At 36.8% G+C, this 24,315-nt stretch overlaps 1 protein-coding gene across 1 annotated transcript in view; it reads right to left on the bottom strand.

Annotated features, from left to right (window-relative positions):
• Nucleotides 1–24,315, bottom strand: part of LOC118837834 (aldehyde oxidase 4-like) — a 137,645-nt gene that overhangs the window by 40,713 nt on the left and 72,617 nt on the right. The window contains exons 16-22 of the mRNA XM_036744943.1: nucleotides 18,986–19,078; nucleotides 16,304–16,473; nucleotides 13,002–13,116; nucleotides 11,512–11,634; nucleotides 8,637–8,733; nucleotides 4,842–4,966; nucleotides 2,635–2,768 (exon numbers count right to left, since the gene is read on the bottom strand). Coding sequence (XP_036600838.1) covers nucleotides 2,635–2,768; nucleotides 4,842–4,966; nucleotides 8,637–8,733; nucleotides 11,512–11,634; nucleotides 13,002–13,116; nucleotides 16,304–16,473; nucleotides 18,986–19,078 — 857 coding nt within the window. The remainder of the gene's footprint in view (nucleotides 1–2,634; nucleotides 2,769–4,841; nucleotides 4,967–8,636; nucleotides 8,734–11,511; nucleotides 11,635–13,001; nucleotides 13,117–16,303; nucleotides 16,474–18,985; nucleotides 19,079–24,315) is intronic.

Raw genomic sequence — 24,315 nt, 5'->3', positions numbered from 1 at the left:
CATATCCTTTGACTCCTCCCTCTTTTCAAGTATCTTGCCATGTTCTAAGGTAGTCTCACCAAAAATTATTGATTCACCAGGAGGCAGGCTTTCTTTCTCCAAATTCTGTCCATACTATCCCAAGCATGCCTCTCCATTGTTGCTTCCACTAAACTTCCACATTCACCCTTGTCTCCTTGTGTGGATTTAGAAGGAAATTCCTTAGTGACCTCTCTATTGTTACAGTTGCTGCTTTTTTCTGTCCTTGTCTGCTGAATTTACTCACTCCTCCTGCACTCCTATTGCTTACAATGTTGAAAAAATAACTAATCTCTTCAGTTCTGCTTTTCTTTCTAAAAATATTTAAATGCCTCTTTATTATTGAATGTCCATCTTTTTTCATTTGTGGTTAAGTTCAGATTTGCAGAGTGTGTCACACTGGGCTGTATCTTGAGCTCCATTGCTCTTTAGAATGCACTATTCCATTGCATTCTATGTTTTCAGGTAGGCGAGGAATAATATTACATTCTCCTAACTTCTTTCCTTTTGTATTGGGAGGTCTGCCTCTTAATCATTTATAGAAATTGTTGCTTCTGAATTGAATGGCTAAATTTAAATACGATGTATCTTAAAGTTTGCACTCAGCGTTTTTATAGAAGTTGTCTATAAATTCTTTCAATTGGTATGTCATTTTCTATGTTCAGAAGTTCTGGACAGTTCTTTACTATTATTTCCTGAATGATGGTATTTACCATTTTTTGTCCTGGGATGTTCTTGTAGAAGATGATGGAACTTAGGTTTTCTCTGTTTTTGAGATCAGTATGTTTTACTAACATAGTAAGCATATTTTTAATGTTACTGTTTTTTGTTTTTCTTCTTCAAGGTTGTCCTCCATGTGCAAATATTTGCATTCCCAATTTATTATTCTCTCTTTTGTTTCTTTGGTGACAATTAGCAGTATAAATTCCAGTTTTTCTACTATGTACATTATTTTTCTGTACAGGTCATAAATTCTTCTCTCATGATTCTCACTACTGTTTTGAACCACTTAGGAACTCTTTCAAACTATGCAGAAATAGCATGTTGTATTTACATATTCTCCTCACATTCCACAGGGTTCTTTATCTCATCAAACATGAGATAGCTTCCCTTTGTTTTGCAATATTTATTCATAGGTTGCCAAACTTGTTTACTGGATCTAAAGGCCATACTTCCTTCTGTTTTTGTTTACCATATTGATTTATTCACTTATTTTCAAGGTCTTTTCTTTTTCCCAAGACCTTCAGTAATTTAAGTCTTCTCCCCCTTGTCTTTCCCCCATTCACTTTCTGACTGTTCCCTCTGATGGTGGTTCCTTTAGTGGCCCTAAAATTGCAGTCCACCAGCCTAGGTCTCTGTCCCAAGTGACTTGCAAATGGTCAGAATGGGCCCCTGAAGGATGCCATATTCTTTCTCTTAGGCTTAATAGAGTGCTACACAATCCCTCCCCCATGCACAATCATGGTGTTTTGTACTGGTTACCTGTCCCACTTTTTCTAGCCCAGTACTGGCAATTCAGGGCTTTGCAGTGCTGGTGCTACAGGGTTGCAATCCCCAGAAAGTTTCTGTTCCTAAATTCTGTGGCCCATAATGCAGTCTTTATTCAGGGTGTCTGTGGCACTAGAAACAGGGAGATAGTCTGTGGTATGGGGCTGAGTTTTGTTGTAAGTCTGTGCCATGTCCTTGGGTGTGCCAGTGCAGCCTCACTGCCAATGATGTGGGAGTTTGGGGTTTGGGTGCTGAGTCAATGCACATCAATTCATGGCTTTTGGTGGGGGAAGGGAGTTACCATCTTTTGGAGTCTGGGTGTTCTAGACCATGGAGATAGCTTAAGTTGCTTTATCTTCCATGTATAATTTCTGTTTTAGAAAGCTTTGAGAAGTGGTGGAGTTAGAGAAAACATTTATTCCTCCATCTTCCTGTTCATATGACTTAGAAAGATGTCTCAGAAACTATTTTCACTGAATACTGAAGTCTCCATTTCTATTCCCACTTTTCTATTTGTGTGTGTAAACGCGTATTTCTCCTCTGAGCTTTAACCCAATTTCCTCCTCTATTTTCTACATCTAACTGTGGTATGTATAAGTCGCTGTTGGAAAAAACTAAGAATAAGGACAATTCATCCAAAGCAGTCATAGAAAAGAACAAATTATCTCTTTGATAAACACATTTTTTAAAGAGTCAACCTGTCTCAATATGATCAACATAAAGTTTAAGTTTATGTTCTTAGTAAATTGGCTCATTTCAAGGCAGAAAGTATGAGAGTGAATTGTTGGGAAAAATCTATCTATATGCACAATCCAACTCCTGCTTCACAGATTAAAAAAATTCCAAGTTTTTTATTCACCTATTCTATATGTGTATAAGAGAAGCACAGTTCCACCATGGAAGCAACTTTATGAATATCACACTGAATACTTACATGCTTTCTCTTCTATATTCTGCTGTCTATAATGTATTACAAAAAAATGTCAAAGGCATTCAATGAGCTGTAGTTATAGAGAACATTCGTGATTCTTAGAAACTTTTACTCTCTCCAGTGAGCCACATAGCTCCCCCTGACTGAACCTTTAATATGAGTAATTATTAGTGTGTTAAGTTACACAAAAACCTTACTTGTGAGCAGCCACCGCAGCAACAGCTCCCAGCACAGCAGGCTTGATCACTTTCCCTCCAAAGGCTCCACCAGTTCGTTTCATGTGGCACATGATCCTGTTCCTTGGGACATCCAAAGCAGCAGCTATGAAATCCTGCAAGAGGCAGTGCCTGGTTTTTATGATGGATCAATTTAAGTTTTATAGATCAGATGAAAATCAGTATAATAACTAATTAGATGCATCAGTCAGTTAACAAACTTTTATCAGGTGCTTACTATATCCCAAGCACTGAACTAACTTCTGGAGTTTGAAAGATGAGGTGAGGGGTGGGAAAAAGCATTAACTATGCTCATAATAATTTCAAGGTAAATTAGAGGAAACACAGAGGGAAGGTGTTAGCAGTTAAGGGTTGAACTGGAAAGACCTTCTACAAAAGGAGGATTTTTAACTATCTTAAAGGAGTTCAGGGAAGCTGAATGGAAGTGAGGAGGGAGAGTAGCCTAAGTATGAAAACTGGTCAGCGAAAAGGTACAGTCAAGAGATGTAATTGGTCCTATTCAACGATCAGTCAGTAATGCTGGATTGTAGGAAGGAGTTATACTGTGAATGTCCTTAAATGTCAAATAGAGCAAATTACATTTGATTCTAGAGGTAAGAGGTAGTCACTGGAAATCATTGGTGGTAGTGGATGGAAGGGGAAGACACATTCAGACCTGAACTTTAGGATAATCACTTTGCCAACTGAATGGAGAATTGACCAGAGTGTAGGGAAACTAATTAGAAAGACCAATTGGAAGGTGATTGCAGTAGTCCAAGCATGAAGGAAAGAACCAGGGCTGAGGCTGTGTAAGTGCCAAGAAGTGGAAATATACTAGAAATGTGAAGGTAGAAACCACAAATCTTGGCAACACATTGGACATACATTGGCTATATTGTGTGAGTGTGAGTAAAGAGTCAGTTAAGGATGACATCAAGGTTGTGAACCTGGGTAACTGAGAATGCTAGTGTCTTAAAGAATAGAGAAATTAGGAAGTGGCAAGTATTTTGGGGAGGAAAAGATAAGTTCTGTTTTGTACATACTGAGCTTGAGGCACCTATGGTGCTCCAATTTGAGATTACCAAAAGGCAACTGGTGATATGGAATTAAGGCTCAGGAAAGAGACTAGGGCTGGATATAAAATATTTTTGCCAAGTGAAATAAATTAATTCATTGAAATAAGTGAATAAGCAGACATACAATGAAGATGAAATAGAAATCATAACCATTACTGAAAGTTAAATCTATGTGCTATTTAATTCTGGAGTCAAGGTTGAAAATTTTCATTTCGGGAAAACCAATCAGCACGTCAAAAATATCTGACATAATTTGTAGTGTTTATCACCCAGGGTCTACAATCTCCGCTAATATGGAAAAGATATCTTTTTGTATTAACTCTTTCATGTTAAGCTTGGTATTTATAATTTCACAGTATTCCATTTCACTTTTGTAGTTGTGGCCACTGTATGTTTTCCTGATTCTTTTCACTTGTACAGGTCTAAAATTTAATATGTAATGGAAATACAGGTAGAATTTCCTTGAACGTAGAATTATCATCAGCAGCTGCTATTATTTTGTCGCATCTGCTTTTGCATAGAATGATAGGGGACAAATGCCTATTTGAGAGGAAATAAATCTGGGGGTAGTATTTTCTTCTGCTATCAGAGTAATATTATTACATCTCATAAAACAGAATGATGCAGATTGTTATAACAAATAGAATTAGTCTAAAACCCTAAATCAAGTTCATATGTCATATTTTCACATTTGCATAATTGGCTAAGGCAGGAAGGTTATATACAACAATCAAACCAATATTTGGAAAAGGATCTTTCAAACAATAATGCAGATTTCACGGTTTGTTTCCTTTTAACTTGGTTGATATATAATCCAGTTCTTGGAGAGATAAAAAACCTAGTCCTAGGATTTGGGAATGTAGGAAATGTTCTAATTGTTTTGAAAGCTTTTTAAGGAAACTCCTGTCCCATTTTTGTTTATGTTTTTAATATCCTGAATTTCATCAGTAGCCAATATACTAGAAAAGAAGATGATGATGTGGTATCCAAAGACTAGAGAACCATTATGTCATGTCTATGACGATACTGTGGTGGGATCCACCAAATAACAAACTTATGTCATGGCACAAAAGAGGGAAGAAGAAATAACTCTCTGAAAATGCTCCATTTTACCTGAACATGGGTTGGATACTGTGTTCCTGTGTATATCACCATTTCTTTATCTTCTCCTGTTGGGTATACCAGGATAGTTTGTGTTTCCATATAAAAATGTTCTTGCCCTTCAACATGGAATTCACCTGTTACAACCAGAAGGAAAGTAAAGAAAATCTTTACTGGGTCATAAGCATTTATTATTTTCATTTCATTATATTAGCTTACAATGATTGCTTTACTTCTTTTCTCTAGTTCCGACTCCATCTTTAACTAGCTCTCTGACCTGGGACAAAAGAAATAACCTCTCTGTGCCTCAGTGTTCTTATCCATGAAATGAAGGTATGGGTCTAGATGATTTCTAAGGTTCTTTCTAGCTCTAACCTTCTATAAATCTATGGTAAGCAGGGGGGTTCTTAACCTGGTTAAAATCAGGTTAACCATGAATCCCAAGAGGTCAGTAGAGATTTCAGAGATGTTTGTGAACTCCTGTGGGAAAATTGTACACTTTCGTTATGATTGATTTCCTTTGTAATCCTGTGTTTTTATTTTATTTTAAGCATTTAAAAGCATTATTCTAAAAAGAGGTCCATAGGCTTCATTAGGTTGCCAAAGAGGGCCCATGACATAAAAAAAGATTAAGAAACTCTCATACAAACTGGTCAACTCTTCACTACCATCTTTGATGAGAACTTAACCTCTCTAACTTTCTAAAACGTTTTTGGTTGGCTTGGTTAAAATAGAAATACTTCATTAATAATTTATCATTTCCTTTCTCTGTACTGGTAACTTTTATACAAACTGAGAAAACTCTACAATCTTTCTTCTTTTCTTTCTTAAATGGCACACTATATTCTCCTGTAATTTCTTTAGAATTGATTGAATCCTTTTCTAAAACATATAGACATTAATGCTGTTGATCTATATTATAATTCTAGTTCCATTCATATTTGTTTCTTGAAATTGAGAAGGTTATGGGACTCACACTCCTCTCCTAGGATACATGCAAATTCTTGCATTTCATATTATGTTTACTATACAGACTTTTAGGACTGCTGTTCAGTCATACTATGGGTATTTATTCTTCATTGTATTAAAGCATTTCATCATGAATATCAACTTAGGCCTACCTAACTAAGAAGGAACTCTTATTGTCATACATTCCCAATCCTTGTAGAGTACTTATGCACTCATAGGAGTTAAGTCCCACTTAAGTAAAATTAATCCCAGAACCGGGATGCATTTCCTTTCAGCATAACAAATTCTATTTTTTGACAATGTTGTTTGGTAAACTCCTTTTCTTTTTCAAAAGCACCTCATAAGATGAATGCAAAGACAACATCATAATAGTTTAATACACACACTTTTATGTTTGGTATAATGTTTGAGTTCTTTCTAGCTTGCTTATATTCCTGATTTCCTTTAAAAGAGACCAAAGTTAGGGTGAGTTGCATGTTTATAATCCTATGATCCTAACTACTCAGAGATATTAGATAAGTTTTTTGAAATTAAATTTTTTCAATTAACAAAAAAATATTTTCTTTTCCTATATCCCTCAGTTAAAAAGATAAAAAGACAAAAACAAAACACTTGTAAGAAGTAAATACAATTAAAACAAATTCCTATATTGGCCACATCCAAAACACATTATGTCCCAATCTGCACCAAAGTCCCTCCCCTTTCTGTCAGAAAGTGGGTAGGCCTGCTTTATTATAGGTAGTTTGTTAGATTTTTAAAATATCTAAGTTAATGGGCATAGCTTTGGGATGGAGTGAGCTAGTTACTTCTTATATACTTTTGGTCATTAAGCAATGCTATTAAATGGACAATTAGGTTCTCCTTTCACCCTCTTGGGTTTTAGCTCATCAGTTTTATAGATGGGAGGGATACTGAATCTTAGCGAGAGAGAGAGAGAGAGAGAGAGAGAGAGAGAGAGAGAGAGAGAGAGGTCTGTTTTAGTTTTATTATCGATTTTAAAGCTTTCTAAGTGGCCAACACAAGTGAGAAAGAATTTGAAATTTAATCCATGTCACTGATAGCTCTACTGGTTAGTAACAGCATATACAGATGAATAAAGACAATATGTAAAGTAGGAACAAGAGTCTAAGAAGTCACAAACCATATACATTTTTCTTCTAGGACATTGTCCCTAGGGAAAAGGACTGAAATAATGCCATGCTTTTTTGTATTTTTCATATATATATATATATATATATGTATATATATATATATACACACACACACACATATATATGTGTATATACACAGCACACACATATGTATATGTAATTATAATTTCCACATTACTCAGAAAAATGGCTATGAGAAACTGATTTTCATGGTGTACCTGAATTTTGGACAAGCTGTCCCTATTACTGGCACGGCCTTAAGTTGTAGAGACATTAGGTTGGAGATATAGATAGATAGATAGATAGATAGACAGACAGATAGATATAGCTATATACACACATATATACACATACCTATGTGTATATATACATACATATGCATATACACATATACATATTCGTATAGATTAGATTTATATACTCTACTATGACATATGGTCGTCTGGAAAATAACTGCCAGAAGCCATTTTTTAGGGATTAGATGTTTTGATCAGATGATATAGAAATAACTAAACCTCCATTTCCTTGACATTTAGGATTTTTTGAACTGTATTCACTGAAAAATTACGACACTTTTGCATGGAGGAGTATCGATTGTCTCTTCCAAGGAAACAAAACAAAAATATCTGTGTCATAAAGGGTTTTTTTCTCTAGACCATGTAAATCTGGGTGGGGGGAACCATCAGTGATTGCCAGTGTATATTTCTAGTCCTAATCAAAGTCTCATCTATATTCTTCCATACATATCTGCTATGAAGACAAGGATGTCAAAGGGAGTATGACTGGAGGGGTCTATAAAACCTCTGAGTCTATTTCATAAATTTCCAGCTAGAATCTGGCAAACCACTGAAACAGGGAACTTTGGATTGTAATAAAGCAGAAAGAACTCTTAATAGCATCAGGAGCTCTGGGTTCAAATTTTGACTCCATCATGAATCTTTAGCTCTGTAACCATGTATAAGTATTTTTTTTCTTTCATAACCTCAGTTACTTCAACTATTGAGTGGGTACAATAACACTTTCCTTACATATCATGCTAAAATCACTTTGCAAATATTAAAATATTAATAAATTGAATTATATAATTAATTCCCTACATTGTTTTTGTTTATTGAGCCAGTTTAGCATAGTGGATAGAGTCTTAGGCTGGGAGTCAGGAAGACCTGGGATCAAAATCTTTCTCTTACATATATACTAGGTGTGTAACCCTGAGCCTCTTGCTTAACCTCCATGTGATTAAGATAATAATTTGAAATGCAATTATTGATCTTCATTACCAGAGTTTCCTTACTCTTAAGCTTCTTGCACACATTAAATCACATTCCCAGACTAAAACAAATTGCATCAAATGCTGTTGGCCATCCCTCATCCTGGATTTCATGAAGGTGCTCTCTTCTGGTTCTCCTACCAATAAGACTGCTTCTTCATCTCCTTTCCTGCCTCCATGTTCTGCATTGTAGTCGTATTCTCCACTTTCCCAATCATGAATATCTGACAAAAATTTGTCCTGAGCCTTTTTTCTGTTTCCTCTCAATACCCAGGTCATACGGTTTCAATGACCATTTCTATACCTATTACTTACAGATTGGTATATCCAGATCCAATCTCTCTCCGAACTGGCAGATCACATTACCATCTCTCTGAAAGACACTTGCAAGTTCCCCATCCCAGATGAAGAAAAACTTACCTTCAATTATTTCATCTACATGTTTGAATGCTTTATCTACATTTCCTTTTTCTATTTTCTTCTCTTTAAAAAAATAGGAATTATATTTTATGGCATCCTGTGGAGAGAGCAATAAAAGGGCACAATATTCATTTTTCAGAGTTTTAATGCCATTGTTAGCTGTCCTCTCAAATCCCCACAGACCTATTTCTGTGACAAAAAAGTAAACAGGAATATGATTTTGATTGGTTCATAAACATCATTTACTTCATTTACTCATCCCATGGGTTTATTGAGTACCTACTCTGGGAAGAGAATTTGAAAGATTACTAAAGAAATTAGTACCTATTCTCAAAGAGCTGTTGTCATGTCATGTCACAAATATCCTATGCCCTAGGTCACCTAGTGGTGCCCCACTATACCTCAGGTAATCTCTTCCCAAGAGAAGTAGATGAAATTCAGAAAACCAATGATTCTGATAAGCTGCACATCACAGAATCTAATTTTGCTTCTCCTTATCACCACTGTTTCCACTGGTGTTCGCACTACACAGAATGCCAGGAGGCCTTCCCTCTGTTTTCCCTCCTCTTCTTGCCCCTTAATCCTAGTCTTGCACTTTCAGTTCCTTACTTTCCCTGGCATGAATCGACTCATTCTCTCAGGTATTCATGCTGAGATCATCCTCACCACAGCCTGACTCGCTCTCTTACTCTTTCCTGTAGGGGAGAGGTTCATAACCTGGGTGTATTCTTTTTTTTCTCTCCTGATTTGCACAGTCATTTGAGATGCATCTGATAGTTATCAAAATCCATAAAGATTTCATAGGTCCTGCTGTCTAACAGAATGTCAAAAATCCAGGAGGCTTCTTGCCAGTCTTCACCATAATCATTGTGCAAAGCTTTATATTTCCATTTATCTAAGGAGGCAGTGGGAAACAGTGGGAAAAGTAATGGCTTTGTAACTAAAGAACATAGGTTTAGGTTTAGATTCTTTCTCTTTCTCTCTTTGTCTCTCTGTCTCTGTCTGTCTCTGTCTCTGTCTCTCTGTATCTATGTCTCTCTTTGCCTCTGTCTCTCTCCCTCTCCTCCCTCTCTCTGCTCCCTCTCTTTCTTTCTCTGTCTGTCTTTGTCTCTATCTCTCACTCTCTTTTGTCTCTCTCATTGTCTCTGTCTCTCTGCCTCTTTTCTCTCTCTGTCTCTCCCTCCTCTCTGTCTCTCTGTCTCTCTCTGTCTCCCTCTCCCTTTCTCTCTCTCTCTCTCTCTCTCTCTCTCTCTCTCTTCTCTGTCTCTCTTCCTTCTCCTCTCTCTTTCTCCCTCCTTCTTTCCCTTTCTTTGCCCTTTCCCCCTTTCTATATTTCTGTATTCTGTATTTGTATAGATCCACATATAGAATAATTTCTTTTAATTCATAATTGAAGAAAATATAAAATTTTAGGTAACCATGAAATAAGATGTAATTTTCCAATTTTAGTTCCTGGACCCCCACTGAAAACTATCTACAAAAGTAGTCTGTGAAATTCAGGTCAAGAACCCTTGCGGTATTTAGCTTGATAATAACTAGTGATAAATAAATATTATATTTCCACCATGAATTCCTTGGGTCGAGGGCCACTTTCAAGGTGCTGGGGTAGAAGAGAAAAGAGGGCCAGAAGACAGTGAGATGCTCCCCGCCCCCCACCACCACCCTGGAATCTGTGAAGCTTCTCCTGGTTTCTGGCTACAAGGAACCAATGATAGCAAAGTATGGTGGAAATACTTGACCCTGTGAAGCACCATCTTGCCACAGGGCCAGATGATAAACCACATTGCACATGACAAGCCCCAGGTGAAAGAAACCTCCTTGATCCCCTACCACTAAAGCTGTAGGCTGGACTTAGGGCCCATAAACCACCTGTTACAGTCATTTCTATGATTTCTGCTTCTTCATATGTCACAGGAATCAGCAATCAGTCAACCATAGTCTATCTACCTAACTCTGCTTGCAAAGGAAAAGGTCAACATTACCACCAAGGCAGAGCTCAGCGGGAAGAAATAAAGACTGTACTTGGTGAGGGTGCCAGAAAATAAGAGGGTATATAGAAATAAACCTCTGCTATCAGGGGAGGAAGTGGATAGATAAAGAAGTGAATCCATTGGATGAGGCAGGCATAAGATACCAGGGGAAGAAGTGCATCTTGTCATGGAGGAAGGGCTGAGCAAGAGTGACATAGTGCTAGTGAAAACAGGAAGGAGCAGGTAGGTGGCACAGTAGATGGAGCACCAGACTTGCAGGCAGGAAGACTTGAGTTCAAATTGTACCTCAGACACTAGTTGTGTGACCCTGGGCAAGTCACTTAAGCCCAATTGCTTTGCAAAAAGAAAGAAACAAAACAAAATATGCAGGGCCTGGAGCTCATTCTTTTTTTTTTCTTTGATCTCTGTAGTACTGTGGTTTTCCATTGACTAGAAGCTTTCTCTCTCTCTCTCTCTCTCTCTCTCTCTCTCTCTCTCTCTCTCTCTCACACACACACACACACACACACACACATACAAATATGCATGCTGACATAAATATAAGGGCAGTTCTATAGTCATATATCCTACAGTCTCCAGTTCTTGGTAAAAGATTACCAAGGGACAATCCAGGTACTATCAGGAAGGGGCACCGCTTAATTTTACTTTAATTTGCTTTAATTCTATGGGGCCCAGTAGATAAATAAGTGGAACACAAAACAGGAAATGAGGCAGGGAAGGATTCACATAGTATATATATATGTATGTGTGTGTGTGTGTGTATACATATATGTATATGTATGTATATGTTAAGCCTGAATGAGGCTCGCTTGTGACGTGGTATGTTGACTTCTGAGAAAAGCTCCATCCTTCTTACAAGAAAGATTAGGAAATAATATTATTACCTCTATAGTTATGATCCTTGGTTCCACATCTTCATAAATAACCTTCACTTTCTCAGCTCCTTGCTTTGCATGGGCATATGTATCTGCAGCCACCGCACAGACAATCTGACCCACACAAATCACCTATAATGCAACCAAATAGCTATGAATCCATGACAGTAGTCAGCATGAATCAGAGTCAATCCCATTTCCTGTAAAACACAGGACTACTAGATGGCACAGTGTATTAAACTCCAGACCTGAAGTTAGGAAGGAGTTTAGATCCAGCCTCAGAGACTTACTAACTGTATGACCCTAGGCAAGTCACCCTGGGCAATTACCTCCATTGATTCTCATAACAACCATGGCAGGATCAATCGAGATAATTATTATAAAGTGCTTAGCACGTGTTGTTTTTCCTCAGTCATTTCAGTCTCGTCTGGCTCTTCATGACCCTATTTGGGGTTTTCTTGGCAAAGATACTGAAGCGGCTTGCCATTTCCTTCTCTATCTCATTTTTTTTTTACAGTTGAGGAACTGAGGCAAACAGGGTTAAGTGACTTGCCCAGGGTCACATAGACAGTAAATATCTGAGGCCAGATTTGAACTCAGGAAAATGAGTTTCCCTGAGCTCAGGCCCAGCACTCTATCCACTTTACCATGGTGTTTCTCATATAGTAAGCACTATATAAATTTTAGCTGCTATTATTATTATTATTATTATTATTATTATTATTATTATTATCTCCCAGGCGCGTAAATTGCTTAGCATAGTACACAGCACATGGTAAGTACTACATAAATGTTCGCTATTATTCCTTATTACAAAAAATAAAATTAGTTTATAAATTCAGAACTGGCAGGGATCTCAGCTATCATCTGGTACAACCTCCTCATATTACAGATGAGAAAATTGACATTTAGAATGATGAAGAGTCTAGCTAACAATCATACAAGGAGTAAGGACCAGATGCATGCTCGGAACCCAAATTCTCTTACTCCAAATTCAACGCTTTTTGCCCTGTCCCATACTCAACCATAAAAGGTACTTGGTTTCCCTCCATTATTTTGTTGGATTCCCACGACTGTGAGTCAGATAGCAAAAAAATATTACTATATCCATTTTTCAGCTAAGGAAACAGAATCTTGGAGAGGTAAAGTGAATTTCCTAAGGTTACACAGGTATTAAATGAATGAATGAAGAATGAATGCATGAATGAACAAGCAACAAAATAAATAAAACGGTAAGTGCTTACTATAGGCAAAATACTATACTAAACTGAGCGTACAAAAAGTAAAAGTAAGAGGTCTCCTATTATGCTATAGCTGGGACTCAAACATAGGATTTCTGCCCACAAGTACCTGTATATGATGCACATAGTCTATGCGATAGCTGCAAAAAAACCAATGTCTATTCTGGACTCCAGGCAGGATATTTAGAATAGTAAATCATACATAAAATTATCAATTAAATAGAAAGTTCCTCATTGGTCCTAGAACAGATAGCACACCTCATTTTCTGCATAGAATATCTCTCCTTCAGGGTTATTTTCTCCTGGGACATCTTTGACAGTTATCACATCAACGACACCTGGAGATTCAAGGGCCTCTGAAACATCGATTGACCTTGGAAGGAAAATATTGGGATTAACAATATAGATTGTGATGCCATGACTTTGCCATTAAGACTGAATTGGAGGTGTGTGCTAATGATTGTTTCTCATTGAGAAACTAGCAATCTTGAAAATGTCCAAGGAAGGACCCAAGTCTTGAAGGTCAGTCTGCCAATCCCACCGACAGTTTCCCCATTACTATGGCAGGTGGTGGTGGTGTAAACTTTTCTGGGAAGTGAATTTGGGTGGGTCAGAAGGAAGGTAGGGAATGCTTGAAGTCTGTACTTTTGAAGAAGTCAGTAAGTGGAACAAACTGAAGTTACTTTCTAGCAAAACAACATGTATGATACTGAACCTTTGCAGCCTGAAAGACCTTGCTTCATAATAAATCTCTGTCAGTTACTGATACTGCTTCTGATGCTAGTTTTCACTTTTGGACCTTCCAGCTTCTCACTTGGTTTCCCAATTCTTGAATCTTAAACTATTTGTACTTCATTCTGATTCTTAGCTATTCAGAAAGTTCTCTGATGCCCCCTTCCCCCTAATTTTCAAATGAGAGAAGGCTCATTCCACAAAGAAAAGAGCAAGAAAGAATTTCCAAGACTGGAGGCATTGACATCTCTAGGAAGTTGTAGCAGGTAACAAGAACATTGGTACAGAAAATCCAAAGCTCAAATTGAAAATTTCTGAGTCCAGAGAAGTAAAAGTTTTCCTTATGTAGTGCATCTAGGACAAAGAAGCCAACTCTAACTCTCTTCCTTGTGGGCTAGAAATCCAGATAAAAGTATCATTTGGGGTGCAGTTTGAAACAGGAAAGAGAATACTTTCATCAGACCTCTAGCCCAGCAGAGCCAAAGCTAAAGGCAGACTATGGAAAAGTTGAGGCATATTTATCAAACCAAATCTCTTCTTTATGGACTTATTACCTAATCTGATAGCTAGATCAGCAAAAACTGGTCTAGTTGATGCTGGAAGAAAAAAGTGGAAGTAGGAGGCGTAAAGGCAAGCAAAGTGGGATTTTTTTGCTGTTTTTTTTTTCTTTTGAAATTCTCAGCAGTAAGCCAATCAAGCACCTATGATTGAGTCTTGCCTTTAGTTGAATCAAGAATCTTTGATTGGCAAGAGTATATATTGCCTTGCTTGGAGGGAGAGTCAGAGTAAAGAGAGAAGAAGCAGAGCTGAGAGAGAGAATCAAGCATGAGCGGGCTAGGGGAACTTGCTTGTGGGGAGACCTAACAGAAAGAATGTTTGTGACACCGGCACTCTGTCTGTTGGTCTGTGTTAATTTCTCAGACAGAGGCCCTGTCAGTTGGTCTTTATGAGTGAGATGAAATGATGGTGCTGGTAATGTGTGTAAATATTGTAGCCCTGTTAAGCTTTGTTCTCCTAGAAATAGAAGCTGTGGGCCAGAGCCCCTGGAGCCTACTGTCAGGCAGGAGCAAGAAGAGCTTGGAGTGGAGCAGTCCTCATGAACTGAGAAAAGGGCAGGAGGAGAGAGCTGCCTGCATGTGAATCCAGGCAAGAGCTGGGAGTGGTTGGCCCACAGGGGAGGAACTATGGGGTTTGGAAGTCAGCCCTGAGTCAAGATAAAAGAGGACTTTACTTGGATGCTCTGTATTGACTGAGGAGATTGTAACTTGCTGTGACCTAGGGGTGGATGGTGTTTGTATTTTCTGCTACCCCTTAAGGATGATATGTTGTGCTAGGGAGACCCTGGCCTGGGATCACCTGCTTGTATAACCAAATATTTTGGGGAATGCTATTAATGTAATGATATATGCCATGTGTCATATCACATACTGAATGTTATGATACATATATATGTATATATTGAATAATATATTTTGCTTAAGGATATTGCTATGAATGTTATGATCTACTTTATTGAACAATGTTTAGTTATGAATAGATGGAGAGTTCATTATACTATGCGATTGGACGCTTAAAGCTATTCACAGCACCAGTCCTCAGGTGTGCTGCCATGACTGGCTTTACATGCCAACATGGTTGCCCTTACCGGGGGTCAGTCAGAGGAGAAAAGAGGAAGGAAGAAAATAATAAGGTAAAAGTGGAGAGAAGAAATGTCTCTACCCTCTCCAGCAAACCAAGTTGGATATTAGTTCTTAAAAAACAGATGATAGTAGCAAGGAACTAACGAAAGTCACCCATAGCCTAAGTCATGCAGGCTGCTAGGGAAAGGTAATGATCAATCAATCAATTGGTAAATATTATCAAGTGCCTTCTTTGTGCCAGGTACTGTGCTAAACACTGGAGATACTAAAAAAGACAAAAGACCGTCCCTGTCCTCAAGGAAGTTACAATATAATGGGGAAACAACATGCAAATTAATATATATGAATCAAGCTATGGCAAAGATAAACAGGAAATAATTAACAGAGAGAAGGCACTGGAATTTAGAAAGGTTCGGGACAACTACAAAAGCTGTCTATGAAAGCTACAAAAGAAGATGGAATTTTAACTGAAATTATAATGAAATCATGATGGGAAGAGAGAGAGGAATGGGGCACAGGCAGGGGTGTGCTGGTAAAAGCTTAATAACTTCTCCCCCAAAAATGTATTCACAACATACTAGCAAGTTTAATCTGCAGTATGAACATTTTCTCGATCATCTTAAGTCTAGAAATTAAAAAAAAATAAATCAAACCCTGATTTGTATTACCTGTCAATTTCTCAAGTGTAAGGGCTCACACTGAACATTTAGCTATAATCTTGTAAGGCCAAGAAGAGCTGGCTCTAAAACACTCCTGGGTAAAATGGACCCAGAGAATCACATAGTTGCTGCAAAGTTAATTATACTACATTTTTATTGCAGTACATTTCAAGTGATTGCAAATAAGAAAGAGAAACCACAAAGCACTTGTGAAATCACTTATAATGTATTGTAATATCTGCATAGCCACTGTTATCCTTCAGGTACACTATATCCTATCCTTTATCTCCCTCCCTATTGATTGGCATCATTATTGAGCAGATGTTGTACCTCTTGAGTCACAGATTTCTTTTTAGTTTTGCCCTAAATAACTCAATTACTTTATACAGAAAGACTTGAATATATATATATATATATATATATATATATATATATATATTATACACATATAAATATAAAACAGAGAATCTATTTTTTCATTATAACTATATTCAGTAATTTTGTAGGATGTCTTTTTTTCTTTACTCACAAGATTTTTGCATGAGCTCTTGTACTAGTAACTACAGCCAGGAGAAGTTCTCCTTCCACTCGGGGTATGTCATCATTATAGACAGCTTCCCCAGTGGCGTGTTTAAGCCCTGACTGGTGCATGACTGGATGTCCAACTGGATCTTGGGGAGGTTGGTGGGGATCTACACACTGTTAAATAAAAAAAAAACAAGTTAATCCCATTATTAGACATTTTTATCCTCCAAAAACATCATAAGCAACATTTCTGAGCCATTGATAGACTCCAGGAAAAACAACAACAACAACAACAACAACAACACACACACACACACACACACACACACATACACAGAGAGGCAATAGCCTACTAGATATCTTTGTCAATATATCAGATATTTGTTTATGAACATTTGCTATGTACTGAGCATAGTTCTGGACATTTACACTTTAGTTGTATGATGTAGAATACATACACCTGAAAATCATTTAGTGTCCTCTAATACAGTAACATAATAACAGCTAAATTTTATGTAGTGCTTTAAGGTTCCCAAATAATTTCCATATACAGGGTATTCCTAAGTCTTAGGAATATTTGAAGCTTTAATACTTATTAAAGGAATTAAATTAATTTAAATTCTCTCATACAAATACCCATCTAAATATTTGTTATTGTCCTATTTGAACCTCATAACAACTCTGTGAGGTAGGTGCCATTTTACACATGAGGAAACTGAGGCAAAAAGAGGTAAGTGACTTGCTCAGGGTCTTAGAATGAGTATCTAATACAAGTTTCTAACTCAGTTCTCCTGACTCCAACATTCAATCCACTACTGCATCCTTCCTCAGGTACATCCTTCCTCACATTATATTACTATTATAGGTGGCATTATATACAGTCAAATATATTGTATTATATATCCACATAGCGTATATCACATTATATAACATATGCCATGTTATTCTATATTATATATATATCATGTGTAAATATATAATATATAGATGCCTACATATATATTTATACATGTGTATATACATATATACAATATATTCTATGTATAGATAATATGTGTTCATATAGTGTCCATATTATATATTAATATAATGTATATCCCTATATCCATATAGTCTACATACATACATAATATGTATATAAGGTAGTAAGTAGTATATACAGGGTGTCCCTAAAGTCTAGACACATAGGAAATCTCATTAACATCTCATTAACCGTTTCACCAAAGACTCTGTGTTGTTCAGTGATGAAGCTTTGTTTTATGTGAATGGTGAGGTTAACAGACTGAGTGTTTGATACTGTTGCAAAGCAATCTGCATTGGGTGGACCACTCCGAACAGCAAGGAGCACGAAAAATTATGGTGTGGCGTGGTTTGTAGAAAGCTCATGGGGTCATTTTTCTTTGATGAACATGTAACCGGTGAGACTTATATTGCCATGTTGAGAGAATAGCTAATGCCACAACTTGAAAGGCCAGGTGAAGAACTTCCTGAGTGGTTCCGACAGGATGGTGCCCTGTCCATTTCACCACAGTGGTAAGGGATTGACTGAATGACAATTTCCCTGACTGGACTAGAAGATGTGGTTATATGGAGTGGTCTCCTCGTTCGCCAGACCTTAGCCCCCTTGACTTCTTTTTCTGGGGTATGCTAAAAGAGAAAGTATACCCAATGAAAATCACAGATGCAACACACTTGATTGAATGCATAAAGAGTGAATATGTTAAAATTGACAGCAATGTGGAGTCATTGCATTGCGTTTACATGAATCTTGCAAAGCACATCAACCTTTGCATCACAAATGATAGAAATCATATTGAAGATGTTATTTGTTAATATTCCAATTAAATAAAATATTGTTGAAAATTTCATTCATTTCATTTCTTGAAAATATGCATTTTTGCCCATGGGTCCAGACTTTAGGAATACCCTGTCTTATATAGGGGGTGTAAATATAGTATATATTGGTATTCCATATCATCTTATATATCAATGTATAGTATATATATTACAAAAATGGCATATGCTAGCATCATATTTATAGTATTGCATATACTATTATATACCTCTTTCATATAGTATGCATACAGTATACAGCATATCTATATATAGCATTACATATTAATTCAAGGAGGATAGGGCAGTGCTAAGAGGGCATGAAGCAAACAAAAGAGTGATTAGAGTGGAATGAGATTAATAAAGGCAAGCTTCTTGGAGATGAGATTTGCATCTGATTTTTAAAGGAGAAACATGAAGGGCAGCTAGGTGGCACAGTGAGTAGAGCACCGGCCCTGGAGTCAGGAGCATCTGAGTTCAAAGTTGGCCTCAGGCATTTGACACACTCCCAAGTTGTGTGACCTTAGACAAGTCACTTAACCCCAACTGCTCTGCCTACACCCCTCCAAAAAAAAGGAGAAATATGAAATGTTAGAAGAGAACAAAAAGGACATTTTTGGTGAATGACTCAAAGTAGAAATGTAGCTAAAATTTCCTTAGATAAAATCATGGAGGAAGAACTGAGAAAGTCACATGTAGATGACAGTGAACATATCCACTTGGCTCCAGTAGAGTCCCTAACAAGAAATGTGCTTGCTGAAAATGGGGAAGGGGCATGAAGAATACCTGCTGCCTGATAGCCTCAGAAGTACGAAGCTTCCTCTCTGCTTTCAAATTAAATGAAGCTACCAACCTGGAACATTTGTATTCCCTGTGGAGTTTTGATGGGAAACTCTTCCAAAGCACTTATGGAAGTTTCTGGGATGTCTGGGTACATTCTGGGATCCTGAAAAAGGAAAAAAATTCTTTTGCATTTAAATGTTTTATGAAAATCCAGGTTTGAGTGTATGACTTTGAAAGTGACATTTTCCATTTATTCTCAAGGCTTCAGTTGCCAGTTCTGCTATGAAACAGCCATAGGTTAAACTGAAAGAACAAAATTTTTGATCTTGAGAGAACTTTGGGCAGAGGTACAATGAGCATACAGCCAGTGGTCCCTGGAACCAGCCATAGTGTCCCACCCTAACATGCTGGTCAAGAAAGACACATTTATTTAATTGAAACATGATGGTGATGGGTTATGGCTAACAAATATGAATTTGAAAGCAGTTGCTTAAAAATACCCTTCCATCCTGACTTCCAAAAAATCTTGGTAGAGCAACAAAGCAAAGCAAGCCTTCTCAGGCTGTCTCTCTCTAATTCCTATCTACTTGTCTGGCCCCACATTGCATTTCAGTACAACAATCATTTTCAAGTGCCTAATAGGTTCCAGATTCTTTGCTAAGTCTTGGGTATATAATGATGTATAATAATGGCAGTGTATATTTAGATGGCACTTTAAGTTTTATAAAATGTGTTTATATGTGTTATCTCATTAATCCTCATAACAAACCTATGTAATAGATGGTACAAGTATAATTCTTATATCCATTTTACAAATGAGAAAACTGAGGGTCAGAGGTGCTAAAAGTAACTTGTATTTTTAAAAGTCTGTTTTATTCTGAACTTAAACAACAAAAAAGTGTATTTCTGTGCACATAGCAGAACAGAAAAAGAGGATTCGGTTTAAAACCATGAATCTCCATTTCATACCACTTGCTGTGTTTCTTTAGCACGTAATAAAAATTCTATACATTATGTTCAAGACTGAACTGTTTGTCTCCGCTTCCTTCTGAACTTCCTTCTGCTCTCTTTTGTGAACTTTTAAAAAATATTACAAGGACCCTCCTTTGGGGAGGGGAAATTGTATTTTCTAACCTACCTCCCCAAATTAAAAAATGGAAAAAGAAAAAAACTATAACAAATAAGCTTAGACAAGGAAAAATAAATTAGCACAGTGGCCCTATCTATCTGTCAGAAGACAGATAACATTCCTTATCATAGGATTTTTGTAGACATAGCTGGTCATTGCTTTGATCAGAATTGTCTTTCTTTACCATGTCATAGACTTATATTAATTGTTCTTCTTGTTCTACTCACTTTAATCTAAGTCACTTCATACCCAGGATTCTCTGAAGTCATCTCTTTAATCATTTCTTAGGGTGCAATAATATCCTATTACACTCTTATACCATAATTTGTTCAGCCATTCCACAACTGTCAAAGAGGTAATCAAAAATTACCATAAATTCTAGTTCTTTGCTTTTCTTATGCCCACCCCCTTTAGTCACCTTTCAGGATTAAGAAGTTTGTTTTTCTTGTGACTATACCCTCTCCGGTATTATTCTTTCTTTCAACACACTCCCTGCCCCAATAACTTCTTGTTTCTTTGTTGAATTTCATATTTTTCTGTATCACCTTCTGTGTTCAACCCTTCTTTGTGTATTTCAAATAACAGATTCATCCAATGCCCATTCTTTCCTCATTCTTTCTTCCATAATTGTATATTCTTCTTACATCCCCCCAAAATGAGAAACAGCAAGTTCATCCCCTTCTTCCTTTTCACACCATTGTATTCATTTTGTCCTCCCTTACTTTCTTCTCTTACACCCCAAGAACAGAACCTATTGGCCTCAAATCCTGTTTTTCTTGTTTCTTCTCTCTCTATCAGAATGCTATCATTACATAATCATGCAGCTGCTTCCAATTAGTCAAACAAATTTACCTTTATAGGTTTCCTTGCATTTTTGTGTTTATATTTTAAAGTTCTTGTTCATCTCTAGGCTTTGTATCAGAACTTCTTAAAAGTCCTCTACAACATTAAATATCCATTTTTCCCCTATTGAATTATGTCCAGATTTATAGGGAAGTTATTGTTGGTTTTAAACTATGTCTTAGTGAATATTGTATTCCAAGATATCCTCCAGTTTTTATTAGAAGCAGCTAGGTCTTGTTTGATCCTGACTGGAGTTTCTTGGTAATTAGAGTTTTTCTTTATGGGTGATTGAAGTATGTTTTCTTTGAAATGAAAACTGTGGTGTTCCAAGGACTCTTGTTTGGGGGTTCCTTTCAGGAAGATCGGTTCTTTTTTAACTTAACTTGTCCTAAGTCACAGATTCAACATCATACAGCTAAGGTAGAGAGCCAGGATAAGAATAAGGAGGTATTTTGACTCTGCTTATTTTTTCCACGATGCCCTGTTTCTTTGGGGATAAAATGGGAACTTTGGGTAACTGGCATGTTTTCAATGGGTAGTAATTCAAATATAATAGATAAGAATTAGGTGCTAATTAACTGACAGCTGAATGATTGAAGGAATGATCAAAGTCAAATAAAGCTATAGAGGAACTGAATTAGATGAGCTCCAACTAACACAAAGGGGAGTAGATGAAAGACCATTGTGCAAGTACAGTAATGGAGGGGAAGAGGTCAGTGAATCTCTTATAATGGCTAGTTTCCATTATCAAAGGTTAATGAACATAAATGCAGGAAAGAAGAATGTGTAAACAAAGGAAGGTTGTCAAAGGAAAGGGTGTCTGTGTATGTATGGATGACATTTAACATTTTGTAGGTTTCTCCAAGCATCAACAGAGTTAAACTGGAGTATAGTCTATGTCACTTCATGGGTGAATTGCATGTCAAGTTGCAAATGAAAGTTGTATTAAATATTTTAGTCACAAAATACAAAGTCATGTCTTTGGGGGTTGACCATGGTTTCTGGGAAATATATTATATCAGTAATTAAGGTGGGACTTTCTTTTACTGTTTTCCCTTTTAGCATTTATTTAATCAAATGCCCTTGAAGAGTCTGGTCTTTGTTTCTTTGATTGGATCAGGAGTCTTTGATGACTTACTTGCCTCAAAGCCTAGTTTACATGGGTTTGAGTCACATGTTTCTGATGCCAGAAGCTTTTAGGCCACGTGGGTTTGAGTCTAATGTGTGTGACCCTTTTAGGTCACATGGGTTTGAGTCTCACGTTGTGATGCCCTTTGACCCTGAACAAGATATATAAACCCAAAGATTGGCATTTTTTCCTTTGGGGGCTCTCACTTACTGGAAGAGTGGCCAAGCCGTTGTAATTGCCCCCTGGCTTTGCTAACTCAGATGTTAGTTTGTATTTGGTCTGTTTATAATGTACATTTGTAATTTATTTGTATTTGCTCTGAAGTTCAGGTTGCTTGCTTTTCCTTCTGAACTAAGTGAACGATATTTGTGTTTAGTTAAAGTGAGATTGTTAACCCCTTAAAGTTACTTTCCTTAGTAAAGCAGATCAGAGAACCTGTGTTAGTAGCCCTTCTGTATACTGGCTGTTGGTTTTACACAACCACAGTAACTGCTAGCCAAATTGTTATTACATATATTAGGGCAAATATGTTGGTATAGTTAAAAGTCCTTTTTCCATTTGCATATTCAAGATATCAGATAGTCAAAACTATTCACTCAATCATCAAAGAAAATGGAATACATACATTCTGTATTTGGTACTTAACCTCTGTTTGTCTCAGTTTCCTCATGTGTAAATAAGTATGATAATAGCACCCATCTCACAGAGTTTTTATGAGGACCAAATAGGATAACAAATATTTAGATGGGTATTTGTACAAAAGAATTTAAATAAATTTAATACCTTTAATAGGTATTAAACCTCTATTAACTTTATGAAAATACATTTAAAGGGTTTATAAGATGAAGGGTGTCTCTATGAGAATCAAGAGTCGAGGAGAGACAGTCTTAATAATTAAAGCAGAGAAGATCCGCCTCCATGAGAAGAAGCCTCATAAGAGAAAGATTGCTTTTATTAGATGAATGCCAGTGAAGACATTAATTTATTTGGTAGGGAAGTATTGTCTTTCTTTCATAATGACAAAGTAAGAGTACACTTGAAGAGTATCATATCTTACTTTTGCCTCTTTGTATGTAGGGGTGTATGTAGTGTAGGATGTGGGGTGTGTGTGTATGTGTGTTTGTGTGTGTGTTCATATGCATGTACATATGCATGCAATTTTAATCTTGAGAGAAAACAAAAACATTAAATTCCTGTGGAATTGAGTGAAAGCAAGTGTGTGGAGGGTGGGGCAATGGATAAAGGAGATAATGAATGGCTGTACCTTTGAATTCAGAATTCTTGGTCTTTTAGTTTTGGTAAACAAATAATGTGTTTTGAAATTATAAAGTTTTAGCTGATGTATTCTTAATCATGACCAGTATAGCATGATAAATTTCCACTCTTAAATTATTCATGATAAAGAGCTATGAGATATAGGTAAAATATTGTTCCAGTATGTGAATTTATTTGCGTGAAACATTTCTCATTGTAAGACAGAACCTGGGAAAACTATCTGAACCATTTGCTATTTGTTTTATTTTTTTGTTTGCCTAACATGGGCTTCAACGCCTTGAGGGCCTTGGGAAGGAATGATCAGGAAAGGCTTTGGCACTATTCACAAGTGGACTAAAATAATGATAGTAATGATAATGATAGCTGATATTTTGCTGTCATTGTATTGTTTCAGACTCTCTGTATTTTGGAGTTTTCTTGGCAAAGATACTGGAGTGATTTGTCATTTCCTTCTCCAGCTCATTTGACAGGTGAAGAAACTGAGGCAAACAGGGTTAAGTGACTTGCCCAGAGTTACAGGGCTAGTGAGGGCCTGAGGCAGGATTTGAATTCATGAAAAGGAGTCCTCCTGATTCCAAGCCCAGTGCTCTATCCACTGTACCACCTAACAGCTGAGCTGACATTTTACATAGTGCTTTCAGGTTTACAAAACATTTTATAGATATCCTCTTATTAGTTGTTGAGATGTAAGGCAGGAAGAGTTGTGAGACCCTCACAACTACTCTGTGAGGTGGGTCTACATATTATCTCCATTTTCCTGATGAGAAAACTAAAGGTCAGAAAGTTAAGTGTCTTGTCTATAGTCACATGACTAGTATCACAGCAAGAATCAAACCCAAGCTTTCTTGAATCTTGATCCAATTCTGTACTATTCAATACTAATCAAAATAGAAAGTGATTAATGTTGTGGGGGTGATTCCTATACCTGGTATTGCTTTTACTCCACAATGTCTCTTACATGCATCTGTTTCTCTTCATTCTCTTACTCAATAAACCTGAGTAACTCCCAATTATCTAAAGGATC

The sequence above is a fragment of the Trichosurus vulpecula genome, chromosome 2 (genome assembly GCF_011100635.1).
Source record: "Trichosurus vulpecula isolate mTriVul1 chromosome 2, mTriVul1.pri, whole genome shotgun sequence".
Lineage (NCBI taxonomy): Eukaryota > Metazoa > Chordata > Mammalia > Diprotodontia > Phalangeridae > Trichosurus > Trichosurus vulpecula.
The sequence above is the reverse complement of the archived record's forward strand: the minus strand, read 5'-3'. Positions and strand labels throughout refer to the sequence as shown.